Source organism: Corvus hawaiiensis, chromosome 3 (genome assembly GCF_020740725.1).
Source record: "Corvus hawaiiensis isolate bCorHaw1 chromosome 3, bCorHaw1.pri.cur, whole genome shotgun sequence".
In the NCBI taxonomy this organism is placed as follows: Eukaryota; Metazoa; Chordata; class Aves; order Passeriformes; family Corvidae; genus Corvus; species Corvus hawaiiensis.
In genome coordinates, this window is record NC_063215.1 from 46,149,120 (window position 1) to 46,175,138 (window position 26,019).

The following is a 26,019-nucleotide window of genomic DNA, read 5'->3' on the forward strand; positions in this document are numbered from 1 at the left end:
ATGCAGACCCATGTGCAGCATGCCTAAGTGCTTAGGCACTTTAAAATGTGTTTCTCCACATCTAGGGAGTGAAGATAATCACACAGAATATCCTTGGGCATTTAAGGGGTATTAGAAAGGAACATACCTGAAAAACAACAGAGACACAGATTTGGAATGCCATGAACTGCAACTATTTGTTACTGAATGCTCATCTAGTTAATTTTGGCTTTTCAGAAAAATTTTGCATAAATTCCTACCTCTTCCAGCGTCTGTCCTTCATCAAGCATGGCTCAATTTGTATTATTGGGATATGCCTATTGTGTTAGTGTACTCTGTGGGAGTCAGAAACTTTTAAGCAGTTAATTCACATTGCTTGATAACCAGAAGCTGAGAAAGAGCTTTAGCCATCATAAGGAAAGTTGCTCACTGCCAGCAAAAGAAATAAAGGAAAACTCTGTCTAAGCACTGTTTGTCTAACATGAAAATATAGTCATACTTTGAAAGGGAAGAGGCTGTAATAAGTATGGAAAACTTACTACAGCTACTAGAGATGCTAATCAAATCTCACTCCCTGGTTTCAAAGTGAAATCCAGACTCCCAGTGGCAGAAAACCTTCCAGAGAAATAAAACTAATTACACTTCAGCATTTCTAGACCTTGAGGTTTTTAATCACATATACCATCTTGGTTAACAGTTCATTCACTTAACGCAGGCAAGGTACAAGTTTTTGTAGAAGTGTCTGGAAGTGCATCTAGAATGCATTGCCTGTCCACTGTTTTATTTACAGGTTTTTTCCAATGAAAATCAGTACCTAATAAATCAAAGCATTATTACACAAACACAAAATACAATCATTAACATTTTACTGGATACAAATGATAAGCATAAGGAAATGTCCATGTACACTCACTGACATGAATTTGTGTTAGCTTGCTACTAATATATGATACTGTGAATTGGTGGGAATGTAACTGAAAGACAGATGTGTATTAAAAAAAAATTAAGAGAGCCACTCATGTTTGACATGGTCTTATACTGAGATAAATATCTACAGACAGTGGTATGGTCATGTACACTCACATGTGATCATATCAACATAGTTAATTTTTTTCTGACAAGGTATCATCATCAAGGTAGTTGAACTTCCTCAACAAAGCTTGTTTTGATCAAGTACCAGATACTATTTTCTAAAGTGTTGGATGATACAGAAACAATCTGTGCAAGTGTAGCAATTTTGATTCAGAAAAAAATTTTTAAAAAGTAGTATTTACAAATGTAACTTTTAAATTCAGCGATTAAATTAAGACTCCAGTCTTCATATTCCAAACACCTGTTCATTTAATTTCTTTTTCTTTGGCGGTTTGCTCTCCTCTCCCCATTCCTTCTCCCCACCGCAAATATTAGCCCAGGTTTAAAGTAGACTATCACAATTAAAACTCTTCAAAAACCAGTAAGTTATTCACCTTGTGCCAAAAAAAAAAAAAAAAAAAAAAAAAAGCACTATAACTTTACTCATAAGATTTCATAAATCCTTCATAATTAAGGAAAGTTCCAGGAGCAAAAAAACTTACACAACTTGTAGAGCTTGGGAGGAGAATTAAAGGAAAGAGGAGACATACATCCATTGACTTTTTTGTTTGTTCGTTTTTTTCTGAATTTCATTTACAAAAAGCTCCTGGTACTTTTTCTAATGTTTCCACACCTCCTTTCTCTGGCACATATGGTTTAATATACAAACAATTTAAATAAAATGTCAAATTCAAATTCCCACCATAAATAATTCCACTCTTATGAAAACTGGTGGGGTTTTAGCTATTTCAAAACTAGCCCTGCCTGGCTAACCAGTTGGTTAGGAATCAGGGGTTAAATAAGAGGATGCTTACAAAAATTTGTTATTCTATTTTAGCCTTGTAACAATTTCATACAAATGAAATCTAGAAGAAACCCTTCTTACTGATGTTTGTTTTTCATGCACCCTAATATCCATAAGTTATAACCATATAGGCTGTGCAAGAAACAGAATCATTTGAGCTTTTCTGTGTTTTCTAGGGGTTCTCTGAGCCTGTTGACTTTTTGGAACCTAAACAAAAAATAAAACTCTTCAAGTCCTTATTCTAAATGGTAGATAAACTCTCTAGCCTTTTTTCTTCATGGAGTGTTATCATCCATCCTTATTATAAGATACTGTATTTCTTCTCAGCTTTAAATTTGGTTTGTCAGTACTGTCTCTTTTTGCTTCCATCTTGTTTTCCAGATTCCAACTCATTTGGTGAAAGATCTCATAATTTTACCTCCTTGCTGAAGCTGGTCTTTTCACACTGGTCAGCTTTGAAAGTCAGAATACTGAGTGCTTCTCTAGGTCAGACTGGTAATAATTTGAGTATGGAGTGGAACCAAGCTGGTTTGATGTGGAGTTTGGATTCATTTCTTCTCATGCTGGGTTGGAGATCTAGCCATCTCAGGTGGTTCAGGAAACGGGGTGGGGAGTAGTAGCCATTTCCATGCCAGAGTCTCTTAACAGCAAAAATACAGAAGCGAAACTGAGAGAATGAAAAAAAGACTTGTGGTTGAGTGAAGAGAATTTCCATGTCCGTGAGTGGTGGTATTGTTCACTGAATTTGTGACAGCTGACAGAGAAGTGGAACTTGCTGAAGAATTGTTTGAAGGTGTTGGACTTGTTCCATTGGGACCACAGTAGATCTAAAATGTGGAGAGGAGGGGAAGTAACAAAAAGGGTTATATTGTCTTTTTTTAAAAATCAGAAACAGATTCGTAGCAATGAACACCGTGTAGCCCCACTCAGTCACAGTACTCAGATGATATATACAAATGCTCACGCCTTTCATTGTGCAGTTAAGGACAAAGACATTTTGAATTGCATGCGTGGGATTTGTTAAAGAACTAAATCTAGTATTTTTCTAAATCTTTTTACATAGCTATTACTTTACAGAAATCCTTCCCTAAATTAGAAGATAAATAGGTTTCAAAAAACCTCACCCAAAAAAAAAAAGTGCAAATATAGAGCTATGTAAAGACAAATCTTAGGATAAGAAAGACTTTCAAACAACTGCATGAATTGCAGTCTGCCTTTTCAGACTAAGCCACAAACAAAAAATGAGGAAACGATGGTCAAGAATCTATTGATACTGTTTCTGGGGCTGGTTTGTGGCTTCTTTTGAAGCAATGGTGGGGCTTTATGTGAGTGGGTTTAATATTTCAGCCTCTCTTATCTTGCTGTGGTAGCACTGAGCTGCAGAAGTTAGAACAATGAAACCATACTGATTAAATCACAACCTATCAGCATTCTAGAACATACAAAAAAAAGGGCAGTGAAAAGACCATATATTAGCAAATTTTAAAAATGCTGATAGAAAGCAAAATAAAAAAAATACCCTTTTCCCCTCATAACTCTTCATTATAGGGCCAGAATAAAAACTGTGCAACTTCAATATCAAATGATTTTCTACACATGCACAAAAAAACTTTCAAAGATAACCTAAAGTATTTTTATTCCCATGAAAAAAAGCACGTGAAACACAAGGATAAAAAACAAGAGCAAGAATCCCATTATCTCCTCCCCAGAAATGAGCATAATACAGAAAGCTTGGCTTCAGCATGGCAGCAAACTTGTATTCTACCAGAGCATTCTGGTAAGCTCTTAAGAGTTAATTCAAGTAAAAACATTTTTTTTTTTTAAGAGGTTAGTTAGTTTAATAAGTAATTCTGTCTACAAAAGGTGTTCTTATTTTCTCACATTTCTAGTGCTGCTGAGAAAATAGATCAGCAGAAAAAAAAAAAATCCCTCAATACTGAAGCTATGAAGTCAATGTTAAATTTATTAGAAAACTACATAAGCACTTTCTTTCAGTATTTTTTACTAAAAAAAAAAGCATACAATAGAAAAACGTAAGGATGGTGTAAAGCTTCTGGTAGTTAGCATTTTTGGCAACTGGCACCATGCTGGAAGCAATTTAGCACTGCAGGATAAAAATCGCTGTGCTGAAGTTTCTGTTGAAACCGGTCTGAAAGTGATCAATAACGAATTGCTGAGTTAATAACCTACAAGGCAAGTCCCAACCTGCCCTAGAATTTTTTTCAGTCTTCACACAAAGACTCCACCATCATTGCACTCTTGGTTATGTATTTTTAAAGTTTTCTTGGTTTTAAACAAAAACCCCACTAGTTTCTCTCCTTTTTTTTTTTTTTTTTTGGGGGGGGGGGGGGTGGTGGTGGGTGGAAGAGAATAGGCTTATAGCCAAGTTCCACAACGTCACAGTAGATGGGACCGCAGAGGTTTTCTCAACGTGAATGTGACAAATACCGGTAACCCAAAGGGTCTGATTCTCCTCTCATCACTGCCAAGGGCAAGACTCCACTGAGCACAATGGAGTAGGGATAATGCCCTTCCTTGCAAACAAAGAGGAGAGGAGGAGGGAACACCATCCAGCAATGCCGTTGCTGTTCATTTTTCTGATATTTTGGTATTCACCCTTTTGAAGAGGTGGTCTTTAGGAACGACACACCGATACGGAATCTGGGAGCCCCGCTCGCCTTGGCCACTTAAAGAGAAGCGGATCGCTCCTGCATCCATTACCTTTGTGCCAAGGGCAAGGCTCGGCCAGCGCAGCAGCCAGAGGCTGGCGCCTTTGCTTCCAGCCCCTAAACGTCCCACTCCTGCCGGGAACCGAGCCCAGGACCGGACCCAAAGCCCCGCAGCTTTGGTGGGGGGAGGGTCAGACCCGGCTCCCGCTGCAACACTGGTGCCTTCCCGGCGCTCTCTCGGGTTTGGAGGGATCGTTCTCCCTGTAATCAGCGGGGGAACGAGCGCTCAGCTGCCGCTCATACCACAGTGCCGCGACTTTCCCTCGGGGATCGCAAGGGAAAGAAAGGGCGGTGAACTCTAACTTCATCTTTTTTGTTTTGACCGGGATAATCCACCGCACCGCCGCTGCCGTCCCAGGGCTCCGGGCTCGCCCCGCCGCCCGTCCCGCGCCCATCCCCGCCCCGTCCGCAGCCGGGGCTGCCCGGGCTCGTTCCTCTCGCCCGCCGCCGCCGCCCCGGGGCGGAGGACCCGCCCGCCACCCACGGCGGCCCGCGGGGCGCCGCGGCGGGCTCCGGGATGGCGCACACGAGCGGGAGCTCCTCTCGGGAGAAACCCGCCCCTCGCCGCTCCCGAGGCGGCCGCCGCGGCGGGGAGCCACGGGGAGGGTCTCGGCGCGGCCGCTCCCCCGCCTCTCTCGTGGGGCCGGCGGAGGGCAAGCGCCGAGCCGCTCCGGGGCTCACCTGCGTGGGAAGGAGGAGGGCAAGGAGCAGGAGCCCCAGGCCGAGCCGCGCCGCCAGCGCCGTCCCCATGCCCATCTGATGCTGTCCCGCCGCGATGCTGGTGCTGCTCCTGCCGCTGTGGCTGCGGGCGAGAGGGATGCGCCGCTCCGCCGCACCCGGCCCTTTTATAGCAGCGAGGGCTCCCGTGACGCCCCGCCGCCGCCTTCCCCCTCCTCCGCCCCACACCTCTGCTCCCGCCCTCCGTGCCCGCCGGGGCCCCGCAAGTCGCTGCCGCACCCTCGTCCCGCGCTGCTGCGGGCTCCGCTCCCCCGGCCCGGCTCGGGTCCTGCCGGCCCCTCTCCGACAGACCCGGGAGCTCTGCTTGCCCCCTTTGGTTCTTACAGGCGCTGGCCCCTCTCTAGTGCTGGCGTCGTGCTCTGGTATGGAGGGACTGGCACAGGGCTGTGGCGCTTTGAGCTGCAGTTACTCCAGAGAAACGCTTGTTTACAAAAACACCAGCCTTTTTCCATTAAAAAAAAAAATAAATCATGAGTGAGAGAAGGAAAGATAAGGACGGCTGTAAATATTTCTAAATGGCAGGAGCAGTGGATGAAAAACTGAGGAGTTAAGATCCCATCTTGTTCAGAGCTGCCTCACCATTAGTGCTCAGGCTTCAGACCACAGGCTGCAATTTCAAGCACTCTTTGGATCTAAATATTTTATTATTACCATTATTCTTTAAAGAAACCTGTGTAACAAGTGGAACACAAAGTTCTTCCAGCTGTAACCTCTGTATAGGTTCTACCTTCCGGCACAGTAAATGCTGTACTTATATTGTATCTCTCCCCCTAACTGACTAAAGATTGATTTGGTGAGGCCCTGGCACAATCTTTCAGATGTCTCAGTGTATGGCCAACTGAACAAAAATAGTCTGTGTCCACTTTATAAACTACAAAAAAGACACACCAATGTGCTAATTCTATTGTCACAAAGCAGTTATTTCTATTTAAAAGAAGGGCAAGATTTTCTGTTGGCTCAGACAAATCGACAGGTTTCAAAGTTGGATAGGTCTGTGTTTATCTCAGAACAGTGTGAAGAGATACCCAAGTCCAGCACTAAATAACTCATTGGCTATCTTCAGGGGCTGGACTGCTTTCGAAGAGTTTCCAAAGGCATTGCTAGAACTCAGTCCAAAAGCACAGGAAACGTGGAGAGATGCGCTGTTGAACCAGGTGCTGGGACTTGTGTTGGACACGAATATATTGTTCCAAACTAAGTCTTATATTAATTCCTTCAGAATGCCCAACAAAGCTATAGTTATTTTATTTTTCCAGAAATAAAGGCATTTTGTAAGCTGTACCACCCAAGACAGCAATCCTCATTCTATACCAAGATGAGAGCTTTTAAAAGCTATGCTAAGTCTGAAGCACTTTTGAAGCAACATTTCCCTCATTCTGATCATAGTCATAGTCCAGTTCTTAACTATAAGAGACATAGTCTATCAATAGAGTAACTATGGGAACAAATTCATCATCTTATGTCTCTGAACATTCACTGGTTGTCTGCTGAAAGCTGGATGCCAGAAGATGGGTTTTCATGATTGTGGAGATACAAGGAGAGAAGAAAGAGAACTGTGGTGGACTTAAAATGACAGAGTGATAAAGCTGAAAACATTTCTATCACTACTTTCCCTTGCAAACAGTTAGTTTTGGCTGTCATAGTTAAATGAATCACAAATGGGAGGGGAGGTCACCTTTTCATTCAGTAGATAAGCCTGACACTACAGAAAAGTGAAATTCCCTGTGAGAGAGGTCACGTGAATCACAGCAGTAAAGTCAGGGCTCACATGATTCTGACACCAGATTCCCTGAAGGAAATGAAAAATGAAGGGAATCCAGTTAGGGCTCTACAATAGCTAAAACAAAGAATATTCTAGTGTAAAGCTGACAGAGATAGTTTCCATTATTATCCTTCCCATCTTTTTTGGGAGAAAAGGAAGTGATACAGCTGTTGCATGATCCTGTAGGGATCATAACTGGCTGTTCCAGGTTGAAGCAGCAGCTGAGACACTTAAATGTCAACACCAGGACAGATGAGAATGAGGAAAGAACAGTCAGATGGCCTTTCCCATTCTCTCTAGCTGTGCAACTTGCCTGAGGTCTTGAACTGTAACCATAAAAAAAAAGGATGATGCACAGTTCTTGTAAGTTGACATACAGCATGATACAACTGAAAATTATTATTATTATATTATTATTATACAGTGTATTGCACTTCTGGTGTTTTAACAAGTTTCAGTGAAAATGAGGGTATCTTCCGTTTTGCTAAAAATATTGTAAAGTCCGTTCCTCTACTTAAAAATAAAGAAAAATGCAGAGGTTTAAAAACACTTGGCAGAAATGGTAAATTACTGGAATTATAAAACTACAGAAAGTTTATGTTCTGAGGCCACAAAGATGCCTTTCTGAAATATTCCTGAAATACTATTACAAATAAGGAAATGTACTGTCAGCAAGGAATAAATGCTAAAAATATTTTAAACCCAAGATTTTCATAGAAACTTTTGTCATTGGAAATTACAATGCCTACACTCCATTAGATTTATACAACCACCTTTCCCCATTCAGGAAAGCTGCAATATTCTTGATTCCTCCTGAGCACATAAATCACCTGCATTCCTAATTCAAAAATCTTTTTTTTTCAGCTGAAGTCTAGCATGAAGTCTGCAAAAGATATATCTGAGCAAGAGTCCAGAATCCAACATATGGATTCTTCGACAAGGCAAGGAATGCTGTGAGCTGAGAACCGTACAAAGTGAAGTACTGCTACCTGGTGGCCAAAAGGAACTTCAGATATTTTTCTTTCAGAAAAGACAGTACACTCCCTCAATCAACCAACCTCTGATACCAGGCGCTCTTAGAGCTCTCATCATGCTGAGACACAGTGTTAAATATTGTTAAATCCCCACTGTTCTGCTTCCTTTCTCTTTTTCCGTAGGCCAGATTAGTACTCAGCACCTCTCCCAGTTAAATACATAATTTTTGATAAGAAAGATTAGCAAAGAGAAGGGAGAAAATTACTTTGGTCTTTTGAGTTAAATGTAAGTTCATACGTATATTCCACCAGTGAGTCTTAAGCTGACTGAACTTCACAATAAGCATAGCTTTCAGTTCAGTGAGCAGAAGCAAAACTTGTGCTGCTTTGCATAATGTACTGGAAAACAAGATCAGCTAAAACAACTGGCAGAAAAAAACCCAACAGTTGTCTATAAAAGGAGGCAGAGGAGAAGTCTACAAGATATATAAGTAATTTATTCAAATACATTACATTTAAATAAAAGCTTTAGCAAAATAAGCGTAGTCAGAGCAGTAAGTGGAATTAATGAGAAATAATTTTGACTTATCCATTAATTTACTCTTACCTTTTAGATGCTGGTCTTGATCCATCTAAAATATTCTAGGAGCATCAATTGCCAATGAGAATCACTGGATCCTGTGCTCCTCAGTCAGCTCTTCACTCTCCTTGGTTGTGCATAGACTAGAACTTACTACTCATATATTAGAACTTGTGGCTCCTCTCAGTGTCTTCACCCATTTCAAGCTCAGGTTACTGCAGCTCTCAGTACTCACCTGAGTCATATTATAAGCTATGTGAACTTGTTGTGTATTTATGTATTAGAACCTGACGTTTTTTCAAAAGACAGATTTGGAGAAATCCATTTTTGCAGTGTTCATCAACTAGCCCACAAATGCTGCTCTAAGCTGACATCATCTGGTGATATGTTTCCTTGGTGTCCATTTTTAGATGGTTTTGCCTTGAGAAACTCATGTCAGTATTTCCTAATGTTTCCTAACATTTCATTAGTTAGGTTGGCCCTTCTCTTGCTGCTTGTTTAGTGGAAAGGACCTGTCTTGCAGTGGCTCCAGCCATATAATCAGAATTTGCCAGTTACTTTGAAGCACCTTTCTTATAGTTGCACATTCACTGTCATTGCAGAACAAGACTCAGATACTGATGGGACTGGTTGAGACTGATTTTAGTCAACTGGACGAAGCTGTTTGGCATGTGTCTTGAGTAAGAACTTGGAAAATATATTGAGGATTGCATTTCCTCTTCCAGTTGAGGGTTTATATTAAATTTATATAAGTAAAGCTTTTAATGGAAGGCATGATTGCTTGTACTGTAAATCTCCATTTATTGGTAATAAATGTTGATTAGATTCAACCATACATGTCTTCAGACATGGGCCTTGCTGCCATGATGCAGAGCCAGGATTCCAGCAGTGGCACTGTTTCCCTTCTGTGTTGCTCTGAGACAAAGGCATTGGTCTGGTTACTTAGCAGGATTGTTATGGAAGTAAGCAAAGCCATGATTTCCAGACCTGGGATCATAAGCCTGGAAGTTTGAGCAGAAGGGAAATTGAGATTCCAGAAACAGTCTCAAGAAGAAATGTGTAAGGTTTGCTGCTTTAATGCTCATGGATCTTTTGACTCCAAGGGATGGTGTCAGCTTACACAATTAGGTGTGGCTTCAGATGTGCTTGAAAGCACACCTTTCTCCCTAAGTCAAACAAACTCTTGGGTGACATCAATACAAACAAATTAAATGGTAGCAGAGCCTGTTCTTTGGCCTTCAGGCCAACTGGCATGTCTAACCCTGTCCACCCTGTTAAACTCTCCCAGTCTCCAGAAAATGGAGGCTAAGTCTAAACTGTCTATTGGTAGGTAGTTGTCCCTGGCCTGGGCCAACCCCTGAATCATGCTCAGGAATTGTTTGGGATCATGCTACTTGGAATAGGACAAAACCAAGACAGAACTTTCCTTCACTCATGAGGCATCATGTCAGATAACAGGTCTACAGACAAGAAGAAGTAAGAAGGATCAAAGGTCATTTATTCCATCTTCTGATTTGAGGGAAGTTTAAACATTATACTCAGAAAAAAATCAGTGAAGGGTATTCCACAGCCCACAGGCCTCCTGTTTGTTTGCCAAACTATCTTTGCAGAATATTTCTCACAACACAAAGTCCTCTTTGCTTCAAGTTTGCGTTGCATTGCAATGATTAATCGCATTGCCTAGTAAAGTGCATGGAAAATAATGATGACCAGACTTGTAACAAAGTGTTTACTGGTTGAAAACATGTCAGACACTTTGCACTGAGAGGAGGAAGGAAGGGTCGCATGACAGCAGCCATCTACATCTCAGTGAGTCTCCCTGGAAACCCTTGATAGATGATTAAAGGAAACAAGTGCTTCTATGATGTAATTAATCTCATTTCAACACAGACATCTGAAACAGATTAATCACTTCCTGGAGATGCTGACATCTCTTCACTGACTACCAAAAGAGTGCAGATGATATGCTCTGACATTTGCCACTATATTTTCCCGTAGCTTGAGGAACAGATTCAGTTCCTTCAACCTTTCTTCACAGGAGTTTTATGCTTTTTTGTCACTTTCCTTTGTACTCTCTCAAATCTGTCTTAGTTAGATGGTGTATTCCAAAGTAGCACACTCTACTCAAGATGAGAAATCAGCATTCAACAACTCCATTGATGCAGCTTAGAAAGAATAATTTTTCCCAGCTTTTTTGTTTTGTTTGTGGTTTGATGCAGTTTTGAGATTATCTCACTCCAGTTCTTGAGCAACTGTGCAATGTTAGCACTTTCCCCATCTCCCTGAATCTTCCTTCTATGATAAGACTTATTAGTAATTGCAATTGTTGCAGCCAAGTTCTCCTTACCATCATCTTGAGTACTAGCTTTGTAAGTCTGTGATTTCTTCCACTGGATTTGATACTCCTCATTACCTCTATTACCTGGGGATAGAAAGTTAGTTATCCTCATACTATACTTCTACTTCACTGTACTTCTTTCCAAACAAATTAAAAAATATATACTGAAAATCTCTGCATCCTTATTAGTCATTTTAATCATCATCATTAGTTTATGACTGCTGGGATTTCTTCTATCCCTGACACTTTACACGACCTATGTTTTCAGCCCTGCACACGAAACATTTTTTTCTGATAGCAGTGGAAGTCTATCTTCTTTTGAGCAATGTTGAATATCTGTACCTTGCAATTTGAATATTGTATACTTCTGCTTCCATATTGTTTCCTTGGTTTTGTGGTTTGGTTTCTTGTTGTCATTGTTTATTTGCTGCCTTCTCTTTGCCACTGAACAGGGCTGATTTTTACCCACAGTTATCAAGAAGAAAGTCTATATGAAAAGAGAGATGTCTTATGGAGTACCCAGGTTCAGAATTCATTCCTAGTCATGACCACTGCATGGCATCCTGAAGGGCTTATTCTTTTCTAAGCTTTTCTGGGTAATTTCTAGTTTGAGTAGAAGACAGGCAAAGACAGCAAAGTAATGAGAATGAACCATGGAGAAATCTGATAAACAGGAAGATCTAAAGTTGGATGCGAAGACACAGTTGTAAGCCAAAATAAGAACAAATAGGATTAAAATGTAAGTAGATCAGCTCTTCTTTCCATTCATTATAGAAAAATGGACTAGTCTAGGATTTGAAAAGATGAACAGCTGAAAGGAAACATGCATCATGTATCACTAGGAGTGTTAAGACTTCATGTATCTTTTAAATGGTGAATACTTTATCACAGGGTATCATTATGCAATGTGCAGAGGAGTGGTCACACAGTGATGAGAACACCTAGAGTTTAAACAGCTAGTGTTGCAAGGACATGCTTCCCTGGGAGATAAATCATCCCAGATCTTCCTACTATGCGATTTACACATCTTTTACACCTCTGGAGCTGGACATTGTGAAAGGGCGGGGTGGCCTTGACACCAAGTAATATTATTCCGACATTCTATCCCTCCTTATTGCACCTTTATTGGTATTATTTCTTTATGTGTGTGTGTGTGTGTCAAGAGTGCATTGAAACAGATCCATTTTTCTGTTTATAAATGCTAATCATGAAAACTAGGTCCCCTAGTCACAATGGAAGCTGAAGTACTTTTCATAGCCTTTTTTCTGCTTTTAAAAGCAAACCTGACACAAAACATTGTTGATTTGGTTTTGTTTGGGGCTTTTTGTTTGCTTATTTTAAGGAAACTTTAATTATACACAGATGGAGGAACAATTGAAATTTCCCCATTGGAAATTAATAATGCTAAACTTGCATGTGTATATCTTGAACTAGTTACTATCAATTAGAGAACAGAACATTATTTTCTAATAACTAAAGACATTCATCTGAGGAGAATACAGAGGAAACATAGAAGTAAACAAATAATTCAAACTACTTAACATTTGCTCATGGACTATGTTGTTTTATGGCTAGTAAATAAGGTTAAAATAATGAATGTTTAATTGATTGCTTTTGCTTTTTATTGCATTTGCCATCCACTGTTAGTGGTAGCTAGATAAATCCTAGAGCAGCAACCAACACCAGCAGGACCTGAACACATTCACCAGAGAATGAATGAAAGTCTCAAAGCCTGTCTTAGGAAACAGCACAATAACTTCTCCTACCAAAAAATTACTGTGTTTTAGACAATTAGCAAACAAGAAAGTGAGGGGGAAACAACCAAACAAATCTCACTGCAAACCTCTCACCAAATGGGGAAATTAAAGAATTAGCAGTGAAACTGCAGAGCTTTTAATGTTGGTGTAGCTGGATTTAATACCAGAGTGTCTGAAGGAAGTTACTCACTGTTTTCCTCCCATTTGCTTAACCACTGATGTAACACCAGTTTTCACTGGCAAGGCAGCACTGTATTTCTGGTTTAGGTGGTTCACCGTGCTCTGACTGATAGAGTGGCCTCCATCACTTCTTCAGTGCTGGTCAGAGCAATCTGCACTGCCCACCTCCAGTTTCTTTCTTATTATGGCTCAATGTGGCCTCCTACTTTAAAAGACAACGGGAAGACAAAAGCCGGATTAGTTGGGTAGTGAAAAGGATGGGGGAAAAAAAAGAGAGAATGCTACATTAACAAGTGGCTATATCTCCATCACTTAAAGAAATACAAAACAATACCTGAAACTCATACACCTTCCCTTACTCCTCTAATTACCCATCTTTAATGTCTAAGATGGGTTTTCAAGGAATAAGTAAACTGCAAATAAAGGTGCTTTGTGAAACCTTGCTCACTTCTGGAAAGGGATTCTCTATGCAGGACGCCAATGTGGCTGCAGGAACAAATGGACAGAAGTTCATAATGCAGTTGTTATTGCAAGAGATGAAATGGCAACAGAAAGAGTTGGTAAGTAGAGAGAAACAGCCAAGTTCCAGTGTACTGGGATAGGAGCTGGATACATTAAAGGTATCCTAAAGAGACTAAACATAATGTTTTATAGTAAAAGATGGTACAGTAGATTATATGGGCAAATGCGTGAGAAAGGGAAGTTTAGAGCAGCGTGCCAACTGAAAAGGCAGTACTGGAAGGGCTGGAAAGGAAGCTTGTGCTGCATGAAAGATTATTTTTCAGAGAGGGGCTTTAGAAAAAGAGATGATAGGATTACTTGGTCACAGATGGGAGGCAAGTAACCAGCTAGAGGAATTGTCTCTAGGATTTGGACTAAGAAAAAAGAACATCTAAGCAGCTACAATAGGTGTGACACTGGAAAGAGGTGAATTAGCAGCCAGGAAGCTCATTATTCAAATGAATATGGACAAACTTAAAGGTGATGCCCATGTGGGGACACTCTGTTTGGCCAGGCAGCATAAATATGCATAGAACACTGTCCAGTCACCTTCTCACCTTGAAATAAGCAGTGTAACTTAAAAAGCACATGGTCTCAACAATGCAATGCTGAAGCTAAATCTGCAGAGACAAGTAATCTGGTGAGATGTGCACTGCAGAATGTTAGTCAGAGCTACTCACAGCACTCGAATGGCAGCATGGGGCTCTTTATTTTGAGATGCAATGGGTGTCAGCAGATCCAGCACTGTCACTTGATGGCCTTGCAGGAAAACAAACGTAACAAAAAACCCTAGGCAGTGGGGAGGGAATTCCCAGTTACAGATTCCAACATACAGGTCAAAAGTTACGGAGAATTTTCTCTCTGAGCTACCAAACCTAAAAGACTAATCTCCTTGTGAGTGAACGGCATAGGGAGTATATTGAAACACACAAAATGAAAACCAAACAAGAGAGGAATTACCCTTCCTAGAGAGGAGATGACTCCACTGAAAGAAAAAAAATTAAGCATTTCTATGAGAATAGCTATGGGAAAAAGAACACATCTTGATCAGACTAATTTAAAAAAAATTAGACCACCACGAATATGCCAGAAATGAATGATCACTGTTTCTTACCAAAGCTGAAACTTTTGACTGTATGTTGCTGAGGTGTCATATTAAAAAAAAAAAAAAAAAAAAATTCAAATCACCTGAAATCCTGCTCAGAGATAGGTATGACTGATTTGTGCTTGAGCAAAGCCTCTTGTGAGGGAAGCCTGAGCCCATGGCAGCTTCGAGAAGAGCTTTTCGCTGCCATCTAATGGTAAACTGGGAGAAGAGAAAAATTGCACTGAGGTCTTCTCCCCCTCGGAACATTTTGGTTATAATTACAATTCCATATAATTAAAGCAGGATTAATCATTCTTAACTTCATTTTAGCATTGTTTTTTTCATTAAAAAATGCACATACTGACCCAGGTTGGGAGTTCCGAAGCACTCACCTATCTGCAGTACAAATCTTGTACAAGGGCTTTCATGGCCCTTCCACTCTGCAGCATGGAGGGAGTCTGACAACAAGAAGACCTGGGAGACATTGAAGTTCCTCTACAGTCCAGGGCTGAATGAATCCTGGGGGGGAAAAAAAATCCCAAAAAAACCTTGGTAAGCAGCTGCTTTCATGACTCCAACTAGTACAACTGGAACAGTTGCCCACATAGCTGGACAAGGAAATTAAGCAAGAGTGACAGAGGTGACGTCTCTTTGGGGTTGTGAAATGATGAGATAAATCAGATTCCTGATGCCTGTTCATGACAACCAACTCACATTTCCTCTGCATCTGATTAATTTCTGCTTCTGCGAGATGCCACTATTTCATCATATTTTAAAATATAAAAGAGGGGCTGACTTCAGGCACACTCTTTACCTTGCCTTTCAAGACAAAGGTGTAATAAGGATGTATAATGCCTGAATAACATAGCAAAGAACTAATACATATATTTTTGTTTACTCAGAGTAAGTTAACTTCACTCTTAGCAATGTTAGATCATTACTTTAATCCTACATGAGACAAATCAAATTCCAAAAGATTTTAAGAGAATGAGGTGTATGGAAAGATAGGCTTGGGGTGGTTTTTGTTGGATTTTAGCTATGGATTTTTTTCCTCCTTAGAGAAGGTAGCATTTCTGCTCAGGGAATCCCCACACTGCTCTTGACATTCTTTTCTGTTCTGACTCACTGTATGCCGCTATGAATGCAAGAAAGTTACTCTTACTGACCTTTTTTTCCCCCCTCAGTAAGTATGCATGTATGTATATTTTAAGATACATTGGGGGAAAGTGCTAAAAAGTTAGAGGCTATATTCTCAACTGAAATTGGTCAGAATCTCACATAACTTGGCACTGGAACATTCAAAATACATAAAGACACAAAGGTGTTCAGAGACTTCTTCCCAGTGAACTTTCTAAAGAGAGGAAATAGCTTTGCCCATGAATTGCTCCATTACCAAATATCCCTGACATAAAAACCTCCCATTCAAACATTTTATGTTGAACATTTTATGTACATCTGTACAGACTGTGACAAAGTTTGTACACATGTAAAATGAAGCAATCACTTATAATGCCCATGTTAACTGCACAGCTGCTGTGCAGCAGTAGCTCCACAGTTGTATCACTTTTCAGATTTGCCAGTAATTTTCCAAGAGACAATTGTTCTGTCAGGTGAGGTGACAGGCATTTTAAAGCAGAACTGTAAAGTTGAGGAGCTTTTCCATCTGCCAAAATTACCCTGAACCTTGTGCAGCCACATACATCAGGGCAAGATGCTACCAATCTGGTTGCATTCTGTGCCTATTCTGTATGGATACAGATAATTCCCCAGATACTGAGAAACTGGAGCATTCAGAAGCACACAGAGAGGTGTGGTTGGTGCAAAGCATAGAGAAATGTGGGAGAAGGCAGAAGAAGGGATGGACCTCTCCTAGTTTCTGAGCTCCGAAGAGAAGGAATTATGAATTACCACCAGTAATGGAGATGCGGAGTAAAAGAGGGAGATGTCATGTGAAGGAAAGTAAAAAAGACAAGGGGAAACCTTAGGCCACAAAGGGGTTTGGATTAGATTGTCATGGTGGCCAAGCCCTTCGAATCAGTCTGTGGTCGGGAAACTTTAGCATCTGCTGGAGTCATTTCCCCAGTGGGAGATTTTCATGGTTTTCTGGTTTGGGCATGTGGGCAGAGCATGAGGGGGTGAAAACACAGAAAGAACTTCCCTAGAAAGCCAGGAAAATTATAATGGGAAAGAGCTCTGGCACTTCTCAGTGGGGCCGGAGACCATCGGTGACTGGACCAGTCTTCCAGCAGAGGGACAGGGCAGAGGTTGGCCCAAGCGCAGGGGACCTCGCGGTTTGCCTAGGAGGGATTGGCAGGATACCCACTTCAGCCGGCTGCCCTCCTGCCTCTCTCCCAGCTCTCTCGAACCTCTGCTCCCAAACCGGCGGGCACAGTATGCAGAAGGAGAGAGTCAGCCCCAAATATCTACGGAGGGGATGCCAAGAGGATGGACCCAGGCTCTTCTTGGTGGTGCCAACCATTAGGTCACGAGGCAACAGGCAGAAAACGATGCACAGGAAGTTTCACCTGAACACGAGGAAGAACTTCTTTCCTGCTCGGGTAACCGAGCACTGGAACAGGCTGCCTAGAGAGGTTGTGCAGCCTCCTTCATTGGAGATACTCAACAACTTCCTGGACACAATCCTGTGCCATAGCTCTGGAATGACCTTGCTTGAGCAGGGAGGTTGGCCCAGATGATCCACTGTGGCGCCTTTCAACCTGACCCTTCCTGTGATTCTGTGAGAGCCACCTCGGCTCCCAAATCGGCGGGCAGGGGGCGGAGAAACGAGCGCCCCCGCACCGCCTATCCTGCCCGTCCCGCCCCGGGGCGCGGAGCGGGTCCGCCGGGCCCCGGCCCCGGCAGAGGGCGCCGAGCCGGGGCTGCGGCGGCTCCGGCTCCGCCTCCGGCCGGCGAGCGGCGGCGCGGGGACGGCGGCGCGGCCCGGGCCCGAGGCGCCCGCGGCACCCAGGTAACGCCGCCCCGCGGGCCGCCTCTCCGGCGGGGCCGGGGCGGGCGCGCCGCGGCTTCGAGGTCGCGGGGCCGGGTGGCGGCGGCGGGCGGGCGGCGGCCAGGCCCGTGCGGCCTCCCGGGGCAGCCGCCAGGGAAGGCGGGGCCGCCCGCTCCCGCCGGCACCGAGCGCCCCGGCGGCGGGTCAGGGGCCGGCCCGGGGCGGGGGGTGCCGGGCGAGGCTCTGCCCGCCCGAGGGTTCCAACGAGGCGGAGAGGGCGCTCTTCGTGTGCGGGGCGGGCTCATGGCCCTCCGGGCCCGCTTGTACCCGCTGGCCAGCGCGGAACAAACTAAGGTCGAGCGCTAAAAAGAAGCAATAATAACTAACTGCACGTCCAAATAACTATTGGAATCTGTCCCCGAACTGAGGAGAGGCCTGTGTCTTCTGCGAGCACTGTACTATCCTACAATTCAAACTATATGTCATATATTTTAAGTTCACATATTTAGAGACAAGAAAAAGGCCAGGGGAGGTGTGGTTATTTTTATTTGCCCAGTTATTGCCCTCATTGATCAGGGCTTTTTTCTCAACCACAAATACCGCCTCGTTGCAGATTTCGGCAGAGGTCACGGCTGCGGGGAAACCGAACTCTAATCTCATAAGGAAACACGTGTTTCCATGGATGTAAGATCACAGTAAAAGCCAGCGCAGCACCCAGCTAGTAGGCACTGTAAATCAGTTTCTGAGAGCGTTGAAAGACATCTGGGGTGTTTGGGGGTATTTCCACCTACTTGTCCCAGGTTGGAGAGAGGAGCAGCAGCAGCGGGGAGCTGGCACATGAGCCTGCTGTTGCCGGGTCACTCCTGGTGTCACTCCTGTTGCGGTACATAGAGCCCTCTTACTTCTGCCGAGCAGTACCACGGTGCCAGTTCCCGTTTGGAGAAACGGGGGGAAGTTGCGCAGCGTTTTGCCACGCAGGAGTGTTGTGGTCCAGGCAGAAACTGAAGTTAAGCAGCTTTCGGCTTTTCTGGATTTGCTTGCTTGCAGAGTTCAGCGACTTGCTTGTATTGACAATGACTCATGATAAATATAGATCTCCCCGTGCTTTTTATGACACAGATAGCGTCGTTTCTGTGTATTTTGTGAATTGTATTTCAGATGTGGGGAGGAAAGTGCCACAAATGTGTTTGAACAGTTAATATTGAACACCAGAGAAGGAATTACGAACAGAGTATTCCGCTGGGCTTTTCTGTGTTTGTTTCTCATCTGGTGTCTTAGCTCTTTGTCGTGGTGGCCAGTGTATGAGAAAGGGATACCTGCTTTCAGGTGATGCATTGCTGTATGGGGAACTGGATAATCATCTTTTTGTAGTAACTGTTATGCCATATGTGGGGAAATCCTTTCAATCTGTCAAAGCAGTTGCTTATTTTTACATATGAATGTTTGTTTTATTTTAGGGTATGCTATGACTGGCTTCAGACTCCCCATCACCACTTTCAGAAAACTAAATGTCTGGTTCGGACTGTGGGAGAAATTTCCCTCAAATGAACTGTATCCCGCTTGGAGGAGAACCATAGTCTGTAGCTGTCAAGCAAGCACAGTAAACTACAGAAGATGTTTCAGTTTTTCCCCAGTCAAGCTCAGTGCGCTAAGACTCTCTCCAGAGTATATATCAGTACTTTCTCTGCGGAACAAAAGCAGCAAAAGCTCTAAAAGGAGCAGACAAAGTGTACAAGAAGAGGAGAAGGAAGAAGAGGATGAAGATGAAAGTAATTTGGAAGATGAATTTGAAAATGACCCCAATGCAGTAAAAGATTACAAGGATCTTGAAAAAGTAGTGCAGTCTCTTCGATATGATGTGATCTTGAAAGCTGGTTTAGACATGGCAAGAAAGTAAGTACAGAAGAAACAACTTGCTAGTGAGAAAGATATCATGCCTCTAAAATTTGACTTTTGATAACCTTTTATTGCTGGAATAACTCAGTATTTGGGGTTTTTTTTTTTTTGGTGGAGCTTTCTTGATTCTCTGAATACATGTTTTGGATGTATGGATGTTCCTGTTTATTTCACCCTACCTCCCTTGAAACAGCCTGATTTTGCTTTGCTCTGTCTGCAGTATTTCTAAGATTGCATTTTGTATCACTTACTATTTATTTAAAATTAAGAAAATACATAATACTGTACTGAGTAATACAAAAAGATCTCATTTGAGATTGAGGGAGTAAAATAATGCACTGTTTAATGAATGGTGAAATAGGGGATGGTGAGTATAAGCTTCAAGTACCAGGTCCACCAGGTAAATGTGCAGTATATAAATGTATCACAATGTTTGATCTAATGCAGCCTGCAGAAGTCTGATATCACTATGTTGTTAAAACAGAATATTAGTATAACTTGATCCCTTACAAATTATTAAACTGGCTGGTGCAGGAAAGGGGACATGATTCTTTCAATACTCAGCAGAGAGATCTCTAGAAACAGCTTTTCTGGCACAGAGCAACTATATGCTATTATTTAATTTAATATCTGTGAAAGACCTTTTCTTTACTTCCAGTTCAAGTCTGTTCTGACCTTAAGTGAAGGTGTCCTTTACACACAAATTAGAGTTGTGGAAATGTGCCTTGCCAATGAATGGTGGTGTTGTGTTTCTGCAAAGCAACAATTGCATTTGGTTTGCTGCACACTGTAACTGCAATAAAACCTTATTTTTCTTCAGTAAAGTAGAAGATGCATTCTACAATCATGAACTCAGGCTGAATGGAGAAAAACTATGGAAGAAAAGTAGAACTGTAAGACTTCTTTAAATTTAATTTTTTTTTAATATAGTACAAGAAAATAGCTAAGGCATGATCTTCTCTCTCTAGATCACTCTGCAAAGGGGAATGCATGGCATTGCTAGCACCACTTCCACCTGGGGGGGATGGTGTGACTGATTCCCTGGGTAAAACGTTATTACCTAAGGTAGACAGGAAACTTGTGTTGTTGGAGAGTCAAATCTAAGGCTGAAAGTCAGGAGAAGGCAGCAAGGGCAGAACATTTTAAGCTGCTGAAGGAAGTGATGTGTATGTGAGGTTGATGGAGTAGGAATGATTAAATCTGAGATATTGGTGGAGCAGACACATGATTAAAGAAAAGGAGAGTTTGATGATAGAAAAGGGTTGAAACTGGGGTAGCTGAGAGAAGGTTGCTGAACCTGTAATAGTGCACACAGGACCACAGTTGGGAGAGAGGCAGGAGGGTCCCCAGACACGTACTTCTACCAACCCTTTGTTTGTGTGAGGGTAATCTCGATGGTGGCTGCTGTCACCAAAGGGCAATATGATGGGAAGTTTTGATTCCTGATTTCATAGAGTTAAGGCTGGTTTATGAGAGGTGTACTGCATCTGTGACCTTTGAGAGGAGCACAGGCAGTTGCTGAGCACACTGTTCTTTGAAACACTTAAACTGTTTTAAAGGCACAAGGAAGAAATTTGCATTTTGCTAGTCTGTGTCTGTGTTAATAGAAAAAGATTGGTGGGAAGCACACTTCAGGAAAAAAAGACATACATGAAACCTTTTTCACAGAGTTAGGTGTTGGTTGTATAACACGAACCGTGAAGCTCTTGGCAGGGAGGGTCATGAGACATGTAATTGCATATTGCCACGGCTTTCCTAGAAGTTCATAGCTGGAGGATCTATAATAGGTCTGGTATTGGCTGCCTTCCTCCTCTCCTGTGAGATAAGAATATTAAGTGGAAAAAATGGAAGATTGCAGGGATTTGTTTTCCCCAGGGAATGTTTATAATCACTCATCTTCTCCTTCTGTTTCCAGGTGAAACTTGGTGACACACTGGATCTCATAATAGGTGAAGATAAAGAAACAGGAACTGCTGTAGTTATGCGGGTAGTCTTAAAAAAATTATCTGACAAAACTGAAAGTGAAAAATACAAAGTCATTTTGAGACGTTGGAAAAACTTAAAAGTGCCCAAACAGGATGTACTTAAATAACAAGGGGTTATGCATGTGGCAGCATAAGATTTTTGCAGAAAAACATATTTTTTGTTAAATATGAATTTTGGTTAAACAAAATTACAGTACCCTTTTTTAAGGGCTTGTGTCAGAATGTTATCTCCCTCTGCTGCGTACATCAATAATCATGCAATAAAGCCTGTCACTTCTTGCTGTTAGCTTTGTTTTGTGGTACTGTAGGTTAAAAGATCCAACACTTATATTTCCAGGAAGTTTCTTATAAATAATGAACCAATAAAGACTAATTTGATCACTATTTAATTGCTGTCTAATTTTGTTGATCAGAAAGGTTACATTAAAGCTGACATCACAACAAGCAGAATGGCTTTCGTTATCTCTATATTCATGAAATAGTTAGGGCTAAAGCCCTCAATTATGTAAAATTGCTTTCTTTTTCATTATTTAATCTTAATTAAAGGTTAACAGTGCCAACTCCATGTTTATATACGCTGCTGCTATACCAAGAATACAGCAGGATACTGATTGCGGTGACATATTTCTAAGCAGGAAACTTCATGGTGACAGAGAATCATAGAATCAGAATAGTTTATGTTGGAAAAGACGAGGTCATTGAGTCCAGCCAATAACCCAGCACTGCCAAGCCCATCACTAAGTCATGTCTCTAAGTGCCACATCTACACATCATGTAAATACTCCAGGGATGGTGACTCCACCACTTCCCCGGGCAGCCTATTCCAATGCTTGACAACCCTTTCAGTGAAGAAATCTTTGCTAATGTCCAATCTAGAAATCGCTTGGTGCAACTTGGGGCTATTTCCTCTTGTCAAATCACTTGTCTGGGAGAAGAGACCATCCCCCACCTTCCTGCAACCTCCTTTCTGAGCCTCTTTTTGCCAGGCTAAACAATCCCAGCTGGCTCAGTTGCTTCTCAGGAGACCTGTGCTCCAGACCCTTCAGCAGCTCCTTTGCCCTCTAGCCCCTCAATGTCTTTTTGTGAGGGGCCCAGAACTGGACACAGCACTCAAGGTGTGGCCTCACCAGTGCTGGGTACAGGGGGACAATCATTTCCTTACTCATCCTGGCCACACTCTTTTTGATCCAGGCCAGGATGCCGTTGTCCTTCTTGGCCGCCTGGGCACAGCTGGCTCATGTTCAGCTGCTGTTGACCAGCACCCCCAGGTCCTTTTCCCCTGGGCAGTTTTCCACTCTGCCCCAGCCTGTGGCACTGCCTGGGGTTGTTGTGACCCAAGGGCAGGACCCGGCGCTTGGCCTTGTTGAACCTCACACAATTGGCCTCAGCCCATTGATCCAGCCTGTCCAGATCCCTCTGCAGAGCCTTCCTGCTCCCAAGCTGATCAACACTCCTACCCAACTTGGTGTCATTTATAAAGTAGTGAGGGAGCACTTGATCCCCTTGTCCAGATCACTGAAAAAGAAATTAAACAGGACTGGCCCCAGTACCCTGGGGAACCCCACTGGTGACTGGCCACCAGCTGGATGTAACTCCATTCCCCGTCATTCTCTGGACCTGGCCATCCAAAAGGTTTTTTACCCAGTGAACAGTGCACCTGTCCAAGCCATAAGCAGCTGGTTTCTCTAGGAGAATGCTGTGGGAAATGGTGTCAAAAGCTCTGCTAAAGTCCAAGTAGACAACATCCACAGCCCTTCCCTCATCCAGTAAGGAGGTGGCTTTATCATAGATGGAGATCAGGTTGGTCAAGCAGGACCTTCCTTTCACAAACCCATGTTGGCTGGGCCCAATTCCATGGTTGTGCTGCACATGCCATATGATGCACTCAAGATTATCTGCTCCATGACCTTCCCCAGCACTGAGGTCAGGTTGACAGGTCTGGAGTTTCCCAGATCCTCCTTCCAACCCTTGTTGTAAATGATCATCACACTGACTGACCTCCAGTGACCTGGGGCTTCTGTGGTGAGGCAGGACTGTGGGTAAAGGATAGAAAGAGGCTCAGTGAGCTCTTCCACCAGCTCCCTGAGTACAACTGGGTGGATCCCGTTCAGCACCATAGACGTGTGTGTGTCTAAATGGTACAGCAGGTCACTGACCATTTCCCCTTGGATTATGGGGGCTACATTCTTCTCCCTGTTGTCCAGCTCAGGGGTCTGAGTACCTGCAGAACAACTCTTCTTACTATTAAGAGACTGAGGCAAAGAAGGCATTAAGTACCTCAGATTTCTTTGTCACTACATTTCCCCCTGCACCCATCCAATAAATGATGCAGATTCTTCTTAGCCAACCTTTTGTTGCTAATGTATTTATAGAAAAATTTTTTAATATATGTCATGGCAGTAGCCAGATTAAGTTCTAGTTTCTTCCACTTTTGTCTCTGCATAACCTCAGAACATCCCTGTAGTCTTCCTGAGTTGCCCACCGCTTCTTCCAGAGGTCATAAACTCTCCTTTTTTTCCGGGTTCCAGCCAAAGCTCTCTGTTCAGCCAGGCCAGTCTTCTCACCAGGTGTGTCAGGAAACTGTGAGTGAATCATGGCAGTGATACTCTGCTCTCATGCAGAAGACATCAGTTAGGAGTTGTGTGTAGTACTGCTGATTTTTACTGTTTAACTAACCACAGAGGAAGATGAAATCTCAGATTGTCATGTATTAATTTCATTGTGGCATTTAGGTGGATATTTAATACTTAGGCACTTTAAAGAGCTGAGTAAAGGTCAGACCATACTGGGGTGAGAAGCTCACATCTGTATTACTACAGGAAAATGCTGTCACTTAGGACAGGTGTCTCAGGAATAACCACTTGCACTGGTGACCTTAAACATGTGCTTCCTCCAACACAACTTGTTGGATGATCTGTGAAGCAGACAGATTTTTTTCTTGTTTATATATGTTTAGACAGCCACACACAGGTGTGTGTCTGCAGGAAAGCTGGCCAGTAGGAGCAGGTAGCTACTGTTCATCCAGTTTGGGTCTGCTCCCAACCTAGTCTGGAAAGCCCAGAAGGACAAAGATAGTCCTGAAGAGACAGCAGGAGCATATTCCAGGACTTGTTCTTTCACGCCAACAGCTACTCAATAGCTGTGTTTAAGCAGGGTGTACCTCTCCATAGCCTGAAAGTGATGGCTGCTGAGTGAAGGATTTAAAATAATTTCTTGCTTTCTTCAGGCATACCTAAAATATGTGCTGTTTTGGTTTAGTTTTGTTGGGATTTTGTTTGGTTGGTTTTGGGGTTTTCATTTTGTTTTGTTTGGTTTGGGATTTTTTTTCTGATTGTGTAGATGTTTAAAGATGCAGATACATGTCTAGCTATTGATTTACAGGCATAGTGATCTTTAAAAAAAATTATTCTTAAGAGGACATGATCCTGGAAAGCTTTCCTAGGGGATTTTGGTGTTCCTAACTCTGCAGAAGTGAAGGGACTCTGCAGAGCAAGCACCAGAGGAAGATGGCAGGCTGTACTTTCATTGTGGGCATTGCTGTCACCACTCTGTTGGAGCTTGCACTGGCTGCTGTGGAACTTATAAATGAGATGCATCCTCTGTTCCCCAATTCCACTTATTCTTGCTATTCTAAGTGGCTGCCGTAATCTCCAGGGATGCTGAGAGAAACAAGTAGAGAGGTGTGTTGTAATATGTCAGTGAGCTCCAGTTGCTGGTCAGCAACCTGTCAAATGCTTGTCAGCATGTACACACTGCCTGTCACCGCCAGCAGTGGCAGCTTACACCAGAGCATGCAGAGCCAGAGAAAGACCCCACTCAAAAAATGCCAGCAATGCTCTGGGACTTGGGGATAGCTAAGGTACGGATGTGAAGAAATTAACTTTCTGAAAGGGTCTGCTCTGTGCAGGATAGAAACAGTAACAACAACAACAAAATAATCAACACCTTCCTGGCATCGAAGATGGACAGGGAAGTTGCATCCCTGAGAGCCATTAACATAAGAAAGAGCACTTAGCAGGGTAATTTCTTGAATTGGACAGAATATAAATACAGTATTATGCCAAAACCGTAACTTTTTGACTTCTGGAAAAGCTTTTTGGAAACTAATGTTGACAAGAGCACAAGTAATCAAGACTTAGCCTGTTCCTAATGATGACAGAGACTTTTCACCAGAGCCTGTGGTGACAGGACAAAGGGCACTGGTTTTTAACTGAAAGAGGATAGATTTACATTGGATAGAAGGAAGAATTTTTTTTTATATGTATTGAAGGTGGTGAGACATTGAAACAAGTTGTCCAAAGAAATTGTGGATCCCCCATCCCTAGAAATCTTCAAGGCCAGATTGGATGAGTTTTTTAGCAACCTGGTCTGGTGGAAAGTGTCCCTGCCTATGGCAGGGAGTTGAACTAGATGATCTTTAAAGGTCCTGTCCAGCTCAAATCATTCTGTGATTCCAAGACTGCTACCAAAACCGGGTCCTCACAACAGTGGAAGGTAGAAACAGGCTTTCATAAGTTTTAAGTGTTGATCCACCAGTGGTATGACCTAAGGAAAAGAAAGGCAGACTTCCTAAGGAGTCTTGTGATGTGTGAGACAGCCCTCTGTGGTTCCAGGATTGAAACGGCTGGAGAGGGAACTGTACCCATGTGTTTCAAAATAGAAAGCTTCAGTCACAAGGCAGGGTGATCTC

General features: G+C 42.7%; 2 protein-coding genes across 4 annotated transcripts; one reads left to right on the top strand and one right to left on the bottom strand.

Annotated features, from left to right (window-relative positions):
* Positions 1–628: 628 nt before the first annotated feature.
* Positions 629–5,412, bottom strand: CD24 (CD24 molecule). The gene is made up of 2 exons (XM_048298842.1): positions 5,266–5,412; positions 629–2,682 (listed from the first exon to the last, which is right to left on the bottom strand). The coding sequence occupies exons 1-2, from the start codon at positions 5,338–5,340 to the stop codon at positions 2,497–2,499; spliced, it is 261 nt and encodes an 86-aa protein (XP_048154799.1). The 5' UTR covers positions 5,341–5,412; the 3' UTR covers positions 629–2,496.
* A 12,012-nt stretch (positions 5,413–17,424) lies between these two features.
* On the top strand, positions 17,425–21,713 carry MTRES1 (mitochondrial transcription rescue factor 1). 3 transcript variants are annotated; one of them, XM_048299357.1, is made up of 4 exons: positions 17,425–17,469; positions 18,906–19,341; positions 20,165–20,237; positions 21,260–21,713. In XM_048299357.1, exons 2-4 carry the CDS (start codon positions 18,914–18,916, stop codon positions 21,434–21,436), a joined length of 678 nt encoding a protein of 225 aa, XP_048155314.1. In that variant the 5' UTR covers positions 17,425–17,469; positions 18,906–18,913; the 3' UTR covers positions 21,437–21,713. The 3 variants fall into 3 exon arrangements, with proteins under 3 accessions (XP_048155314.1, XP_048155313.1, XP_048155315.1); XM_048299356.1 differs by lacking the exon at positions 17,425–17,469 and adding an exon at positions 18,073–18,132; XM_048299358.1 differs by lacking the exon at positions 17,425–17,469 and adding an exon at positions 18,159–18,455.
* Positions 21,714–26,019: the final 4,306 nt, after the last annotated feature.

Coding starts and splice junctions, on each gene's coding strand:
- CD24 (XM_048298842.1), bottom strand. CDS start 5,340: ATGGGCATGGGGACGGCGCTGGCGGCGCGGCTCGGCCTGGGGCTCCTG. Junction 2,683..5,265: donor CCCTCCTCCTTCCCACGCAG/GTGAGCCCCGGA, acceptor TCCACATTTTAG/ATCTACTGTGGTCCCAATGG.
- MTRES1 (XM_048299357.1), top strand. CDS start 18,914: ATGACTGGCTTCAGACTCCCCATCACCACTTTCAGAAAACTAAATGTC. Junction 19,342..20,164: donor GGTTTAGACATGGCAAGAAA/GTAAGTACAGAA, acceptor ATTTTTCTTCAG/TAAAGTAGAAGATGCATTCT. Junction 20,238..21,259: donor TATGGAAGAAAAGTAGAACT/GTAAGACTTCTT, acceptor TTCTGTTTCCAG/GTGAAACTTGGTGACACACT.